Source organism: Mirounga leonina, unplaced genomic scaffold (assembly GCF_011800145.1).
Source record: "Mirounga leonina isolate KUSES-001 unplaced genomic scaffold, KU_Mleo_1.0 Mir_101799, whole genome shotgun sequence".
NCBI classification, from domain to species: Eukaryota; Metazoa; Chordata; class Mammalia; order Carnivora; family Phocidae; genus Mirounga; species Mirounga leonina.
This window is the reverse complement of record NW_023270210.1, coordinates 2,098,782-2,106,706: the sequence shown is the minus strand read 5'-3', so window position 1 is coordinate 2,106,706 and position 7,925 is coordinate 2,098,782. Positions and strand designations below refer to the sequence as shown.

General features: G+C 57.5%; 2 protein-coding genes across 4 annotated transcripts in view; both read right to left on the bottom strand.

Moving 5' to 3' along the window:
• Positions 1-254: 254 nt before the first annotated feature.
• On the bottom strand, positions 255-3,695 carry TREX2 (three prime repair exonuclease 2). Its single transcript, XM_035011492.1, has 2 exons — positions 3,609-3,695; positions 255-1,314 (listed from the first exon to the last, which is right to left on the bottom strand). The coding sequence occupies exon 2, from the start codon at positions 1,278-1,280 to the stop codon at positions 570-572; it is 711 nt and encodes a 236-aa protein (XP_034867383.1). The 5' UTR covers positions 1,281-1,314; positions 3,609-3,695; the 3' UTR covers positions 255-569.
• Positions 1,314-7,925, bottom strand: part of HAUS7 (HAUS augmin like complex subunit 7) — a 29,528-nt gene continuing 22,916 nt past the window's right edge. For all 3 annotated transcript variants that reach the window (XM_035011477.1, XM_035011469.1, XM_035011484.1), the window contains 2 exons: positions 7,765-7,879; positions 1,314-3,737 (listed from right to left, as the gene is read on the bottom strand). In XM_035011477.1, coding sequence (XP_034867368.1) covers positions 3,667-3,737; positions 7,765-7,879 — 186 coding nt within the window. In that variant the 3' untranslated portion in view covers positions 1,314-3,666. The remainder of the gene's footprint in view (positions 3,738-7,764; positions 7,880-7,925) is intronic.

Here is a 7,925-nt window from a genome sequence, read left to right as displayed (position 1 = left end):
GGGGTGATAACCAAGGCAACAGCAGACCAGCGGGGGAGGAGGCCCATGGCTGGGGACCCACAGCCCCTGCCCGCCAGCGCCGTGGACCAGCCTCTGAGCAATGGCCCCTCACCAGTTCAGCCACCCACCCACCAGGCTCACCACAAGCATAGGTCACAAGGGGGCGGCTCTGGGGGGGGCTCTGCTCTGGCCCCTGGCTTGGCTCCCTGCCCGCCCCTCTGGGCAGGGTGTGGGGGGGCAACTGGAAACTCAGCTGGTGAGTAGCTGTTGTTTATTGAAAGACCAGGTGAAGGGCGGGAGCCTGCAGCAACAAATCACTACAGCACAGTCCGGGGGTGGGGCTGGCGGAAAGCTCCAGGGCTACAAGGCTACACAGGCCGGGGCCAGGAGGAGGCCTGGCAGGTGCACAGGCCCGGGGCTAGCTGGCTACGAGGACGGGGGGAGGGGCAGTGGGGCCCTGGTCCGGGGCCACCTCCAGGCCTCAGAGCCTGACTGGTCAAAGCTGGTGCCACGCATGCTGAGAGTGGGCCTCATCCCCCTGGGTGGTGGTCTCACTGAGCCCGTGGCACTCAGGCTTCAAGGCTCGGGCCATCGGGTGGCACATACATGGGCTCGATGCGGGCCCAGCTTCGGGCCTGCTCGTCAGCCCAGCCAAGCAGCTCAGCAGCGCGGTGCAGGAAGACCATGAGCAGGGTGCGGACGTCACCCTCGGCTGAGTGGGCTGCACTTGGCTCGGCCTGGAAGTAGCGGCGGAAGAGGCTGCCCAGGCTGTAACCCTTGCAGCCCTGGGCCCGGGTGCCATGGCTGTGGGCACGGTCCAGGCTCCGCAGCGCAGGCAGTGTATCCAGGCAGACGGTGTCCGGGGGCAGGTGGGCGCCCAGGCGCCGCAGCTCTGTGCACAGCAGGGGGAAGTCATAATCAAAGCCGTTGTGGGCCACAAGGCAGATGGGGCCCTCCTGGCGGCTCAAGAAGGCCTGCAGCGTCCGCACCACGGCGTCGTCGAAGCCGGCCTTCCGGCACCGCGCCAGGCTGTCGCTGCTCAGGCCGGTGATCTCGCTGGCCTTGGCGGTGAAGGGGCGCTCTGGACGCATGCACAGCGTGAGCTTGTCCAGGACCCGGGGCAGCACAGGGGCACCAGCCTCGTCTCGGTCTGGGTTCTCCAGGGCGGAGCGGTGCACCGCAAACAGGGATAGCTCAGCCACCTCGGGATGTATACTGGGGAGCCCAGTGGCTTCCAGATCCAGGAAGACGAAAGTCTCGGCCCGGGGTGCCTCGGACATGGTGATGTGCTCACGGGGACAGCAAAGCCTAAAGCTGCCAGGGCAAGAGGCAGAAACCTGAGGGCCAAAGTGATGGGGATGCCTGGGCCCAGCCACATACAGCCGACTCCCACAAGCTCCAACCCCTTTGTTCAGGGTGAGGCCTCCCAGGGCCTCGACACCCTCTCCATTCCGTGCCCCAGTCCCTCCCTGGCCATTGTCACTACTACCGACTAGTAAACAGCAGAAGGTAGGGCTGCTCTGCCCAGATCCCGGCCCGGAGGCCTCTGCCACCTGCCTCCAGGTACCTGACAGGCAAAGTGCACCGGGTCCGTGTCACCAGGGACCTGGGGAGGTGCCAGCCTAGAATGGTGTCTTCACTGAGACACCCTGGCTGGGAGCCTGCACCCCTAGGGTCATCTGTCGGGAAGCAAGCAGCCAAGCATCCTTGGTTTGGCCTCCTCTGGCCTCCCTGGCACACAGATGCCTTCCCCAACCTGGCCACCTGCCTCTGGGCTCCTGGCAGCTGTCCTCACCAACCCTGCTGCGCTGGCTTACCTGGGGCGGGTGCTGGCCGGCTTCCTGGGCTGCTGGGCACCTGTCTCCACACAGGCTGCTCCAGGCGGCCTTTAATCAGTGGCCGTGGCCCGCCCCCAGCCGCCTGTTGGGCAACGAGGAGGCCTAAGGCCGCAGGACCTGTACAGCCGGCTTGCCAGCCCCTCGCTCACTCACAGCTGCTGAGACACACGCCCTGTGTTTACAAATTGGAAAGCAGGCTCCTAGGCCACACGCAGGCTCCCCACAAGCTGGGCCGTGGGCTGGAGGAACGTGTCATCACAGGCATGAGGAAGAAGTGTGAGCCTTCCACCCAGCCTGGCCTCCAAGTCTGACCCGGGCCAGGATTTAGCAGCTGAGCTGGGGCGACTCCCAGCAAGGCGGCAAGCCCCCTTCTCCAGGGCAGAGCTCCACCTGTGTCACGAGGGACCAGGTTGCCCCTCATAAGGCTAAAGTGAGCTCGGGAGTGGGCAAGAGGTGACTGCACGTGCCGTGCTTAGCCAAGAAAGGGAAGGGCGCACTCAGGATGGGACCTCGGTTCGCCCCAGTGACCTCGGGCACTTTCCATGCTGCCGGGCTCACACATCTCACAGGCTAGTCTTCCAGCAAGAAGGGGAGATGGTATATGTTTCACAGGCACAATGACCCATAATATCTAAGAGGCCTTTAGCAGAGGCTGCCAGGAAGGAGGAAGAGGGGCGAGGCCTGACCTGGCAAGCCACGTGGGCTCCAGCTGAACCAATCCTGTCCCACCACGTGAGGAAGGATGAGCCACAGGAAAGGTGGGGGTACGAGACCGCCTCAGCAGTACCCCCAGCCCCAGGACCCCTCAGAGCAAAGACAAGAAGGCCCTCCCTGGCCAGAAAGCGGGCAGCATTGTCCCGAAGACCTCGTTCCGGAGCAAGACATGCCAGCCCTTGGCAGTCGGTGCCACCGACTGTGGCAGTCGGTGCCCACAGGCCAGGGGCACAGGGAGGCAACCGAGATGCTGGTTGCGGCCTGCCCACTGCAGGCCCTCCCTAGTCCCTTGGAGGGTGAAGCTGTTGATGCAGCTGGGCAGCAGTGGCCCTGGGCCTGCCCGTCCTCTCCCCTCCCCCACCGGCAGTCTCCTTGTCTGGAGCACCCACAGGGGACTTGAGGAGGTGACGGCACGGGAGCAGGCGAGGCTCACAGCCAGCGTGGGCCTCTGCAGTGGACCAAGTGTTGAGAGGGTGGCCCCTCCTCGAGTCCCCTTTGGCCTGCCACTGGGCTGAGGGAGGCAGAGGCCCCACCAGTCATGCCTGTTCCCAAGTGTGGAGGGAGGGAGGTGGCTGTGACAGGCCGGTGCAGGGAGCCCTGGGGAGGAAGGAGGAGGAAACACACGCCCTGGCCACTGGATCCTGGATGTGGTGGGCGCCAGCGGCCAGGCCGAGGGTGTGGGAGGAGTCCGCACGTGGGACCCCAAGGCCAGTCACAACGGAGGCAGCAGATTTCTGGGGCTTAGCATCGCCCCTGGGCAGGGAAGGAACAGAAGTCAACGGGAGCTGCTGCGAGGCAGACAGGGCAGAAGAGGGGCATGGCTGGGGCCGCCTGGGACAGCGGGAGGAAGGGCAGACCGAGCAGCGGGTGCCATGGCCCCCTCAGGTGCAGCGAGGAAGCAGAGAAGGAGGCAGTCATGAGGCAGCTTCTTAGAACTCCAGCTTTCCTTTCTCTCCAGCTCACCTCTGCCCTCTCCCTCCTTCTCTCCCAAGCCGCTGAAGGGGCTGGGCCCGGAGCACATGGGGGCTGTGAACGCTTCTCCCGCCCGTGGCTCACCCTGCGCCCCCCACCCCCGGCCACTTGACTCTTCAGGGCAGAGCTTCCTGCTCACAGACTACTCCATGCCTTTCTGCAGACTGTCACTGAAGATCTTGTATTTCTGAGTTAGTTCTTCCACTTTGGTGGCTGCAGAGAAAAAAACAATACAAACAGCAAAGTGACTCCCAGCGCTTCCCGGCCTGGAAAAGGCTGCTCCCTACCTGCCCCCGCCCCCAACCCCAGCCAAGCCTTCACGGTCTTTCACCGGTTCTTCTCAGGCCCCAGGCGTCCCTGCACCCTCAAAGGGCTTGCAGCCTAGGCATCCACCTCCCACCGTGATCCAGAAACTGCCAAGCCAGGAGCTACCAGGAGGTCTAGGGCTGAGAGCACAGATGGAAGGCCCCTGTGGGTGCCAGGCTGAGCCCCAGGCCAGGTTCCACTCAGTGGGCATTGTCCATGCCCACCCCAACCCTCACCAGAGCCCAGGAGCCAGGGGTTCTCCTGAGTCGGATGGTGTGTTCCCTACTGCTCAGACCAGTAACCCAGGCACACATACAAATCAAATGACACGGGCCTTAGCTGCACAACCCGCCCCCGCCCACCCCCCGCCCCACCGGCCCTGCAGGCAACTGCTCTGCCCTGCTGCTGGGCTTTCAGGGCTGGGGGCACCGCCATAATTCGCACCTGCCTCTTGACGTCCCAATTTCACATAATGAGCACTGGGCACGAAATACAGGGCCTTTAGCTCACTCCCCTCCCCCACCCTGGGGACTCTAGGCTCTTCCCTCAGGTTCCCCTGGTTAGTGGTGCCTTCACTTAAATACACTATTCCTTCCTCCACCAACCTGCCTCTCTGCCTCTGGCCTGTCCCCTCCCCTCCCACATGGCACGGTCTTTAATTGACATTTGGTCCCGCCTGTCCAGAGGTGACTCTGAGGCTCAGGAATCATGGGGTGTGCCTCAGGGCGATAAGCCCGGCCCCAACGACCCTCCCGACCCTCCCCACTCGTCATCAGGCCCTCTCCATGCACACAATGCCACAGCTCAGGACACAGGCCCAGCAGGCACATCCAGCCCCTCACTCAAGCCCCTCCCTTCCGATGTGGGGATGTGCGACCAACACAGCCTGGCTACTGACACACAGAATGGTGGCCTAGCTTCCTGTCCTGGGAAGGGAAGTGCCACAGACATGCAGACCTCCCACAGCTGCAGGGCCCGAAGGCCTTGGGTTTGGTCGGGTGGGACACAGGGAAGGTGGGGAGGCCGTTCTGATTGGCCCTGGCGTGGAGTTGGCATGGACTGCTGCTTTGGTGTGTCTGTGTTGTTTGAGAACTCATCTCAAACAACATCTGGAGGTGCCATGCTTGCCCTCACCACTCTCCAGACCCACTGAGGGGGCCAGGATCTCAAGGGCGAGCCTGTGAAGCATCCCACGGGAGGAGGGGGAGGGAGAGGTTCTCACAGCTCAGACGTCACCGTTAGCCCTGCCAGCAGGCCTGTAATCACAGGTGCGGCGGCACATGGCAAAGGACACTAATGACCATTATTCTATTAATGATAGCATTTTATTAACAGCAATTAGGTACAGTGGGGGGAAGCCATAGTGACAGTGGTGACTAGGATAAATGTTACGACAAATTTTAAAATGGATGACTTTGGGGCAGGTCAGTCAGGAAGAAGAGACTCCCAAGTGCCTGGTATACACGTGGCAAATATGTGTGCCAAGGCCAAGAGCAGCAAGAAGGCTGCTGGAGAGGGCTGGCTGGAAAGTCCACACAAAGGGGGCGCTCAGAGGCTCTGTGAGCTAAAGCCACTCCTTGGGGGTGCTCTGGGGGGAAACATTTCCAGGCAAACGCTTTCATTGCTACTGCTGGGTCTTGGGAGAAGCTGGGGAGTGGGATGTCCACAAGGGCTCTGAGGAGTTCTGGCAGTCCTGGCGCTCTACAAGGCCACGTGCACGCCCAGGGCTGTGCCGATACCCCGGAGAGAGCCGACAAGGACCTCAACAGTCACCTCTGGCTGACCCCGAGGCTCAGAGCAGGCAGGAAGTGAAAGAGAAATGAAGTGAAGGTCAAGTGTCTGGTGAGTGTTGATGAGAAATGAGGCTACCTATCCAAGAAGCTCAACAAACTCCAAAAGGGATAAAGTCAAAGCAATCCACACCAAGACTGATTATAACCTGACTGTCCAGAGCCAAAGACCAAGAGGATCTCGAGACCAAGAGGAGAAGAGGGGCTGTGAAAGGGTCTCCGTGACATCAGCTGCTGGTTTCACATCACAAGCTATGGAGGCCCGCAAAGCCGAACACATTCACTATCTGGCTCTTTACAAAACAGGTTTGCCAACGACAGCTACAGGGCAATGGAAATGAACAAATGACAGATACACACATGGTAGATGAATCTCACAGAGACATCATTACCATCAAGTCAGGACAGCAGCTGGCTGTCGGCGGGAAGAGACACGTGGGGCTTTCCAGGGTGCTAGCATGTTCTATTTCTTGACCTGGGTCATGGTTACACAAGTATTCACTTTAAAATCACTTGACTTGGAATAAAGGGGGTTGGCCAGAGCACAGGGAAAATATCCAACTATTTCCTATTCCTATTCTACTCCCTCTGAATTGAGGTTCCTCACTAAGCACTATTTTTCTTATAAAAAAGACCTTTTCTGGGGCGCCTGGGTGGCTCAGTCGTTAAGTGTCTGCCTTCGGCTCAGGTCATGATCCCAGGATCCTGGGATCAAGTCCCGCCTCGGGCTCCTTGCTCAGCAGAGAGCCTGCTTCTCCCTCTGCCTGCTACTCCCCCTGCTTGTACGCTCTCTCTCTCTCTTTCTCTTGCAAATAAAATCTTTTTAAAAAGACCTTTTCTGAATACATATTTCCATAATACAACAATAAATTTCCTCAGAGAGAAAGTTTAATTGAAACTAAATGCAGATCCAATCTGCCACATCCAATAACAGAAATGTCAGAAGGATCTGATCTGGCACTGATGAGGATACAGTAAGCAAACGGGGATGGGCCTCACCACCATGACGCCAGGAGTCCCGTCATCAGGACGCAATCTAAGATGGGAACGCGCTTTATGTCTCAACACGTTTCCTGCATCTTTTGGCCAGCTTGCCAGTGGAAGAGGGGTGGATTACCTAAGTGACCCAGGTTCTGAAGACTACAGAGCAGGATAGAGAAACAGTAAATGAACGATACCACCTCTGACTCCGACACAGAGAAAATCAGTGTCCACACCCTGGCTCACTTCTCACAAGGGGTTCTTGTATACGTTTGCCCTTTACAAAGGTGAGATCAGCCTGCAGTTTCCCTTTAACATTCTGTAATGTGCAGTTCTTTATGTCGTTGTAACCAACTTTTGAAACAACGAACACTATCCCACCATATACATATACCATTATTTACCAAAGCACTACCCAATGTTAAAACTTTGGATTGTTTCCATTTTCCACTATTTTAAATCTTGCAACAGCATCATATATAATAGTAAAAAGCCAAAAATGACTTATAGGCTGGATAATAGAAAATGTTAAGCAAATTATAGCAAATACCTGAACAGAAGGGTGTTTGACAATTAAAAATGTTACTTCCAAAACATGGGAAAATGCTTATAACATTTTTTTTAAGTAATCTCTACATCCAACGTGGGGCTTGAACTCACAACCCCGAGATCAAGAGTCGCATGCTCTCTCTACTGACTAAGCCAGCCAGGCACCCCAGGAAAATGCTTATCACGTGATCTCAGGGAAAGAGCATAATGTAAAAGTGTATATGTGTTCTGATCACACTTACACAAAGAAATAAAAAATGATGAAAGGAAAAAAATATAGATAAATAGACCAAAATATTAACATCAACCATCTCTGGGCCACCAGGTTATGGACTGTTTTTATTATACCTCTGCACATCTTTGGGTTATCCCAAACTCCCAAAATTAATCTTTTTATTTTATAATCTGTAGAAAGCATTTTTTTTCAAGGGAAGAAAAACCTTACGCATCAGAAGAAGAAGAAAGTGAGGGACGATCCCCAAATACTCCCCAAATGCTGGTCAAGCAAGGAGGAGCCACACGTGAGGCAGGCACTAGGCCGAGGTGCGCAGGGACAGGCCTGCCTCTGACCACTGAGCAGGCAGGCACAGCGCCAGCGCGTGGCAACCACATACCTACGCTCATGACAGAGTTGCTGCTGCCCCAACAGATCTGCTCGCCCTGCTGCTGCTTCGCCATCTCCACGGCTTGCGCCGAGGTGTCAGTGACCTCCATGACCGCTTTCAACAGCTAGGAGGGACGGAGAGAGAGAGGCACATAGGCATTAGATGCCGGT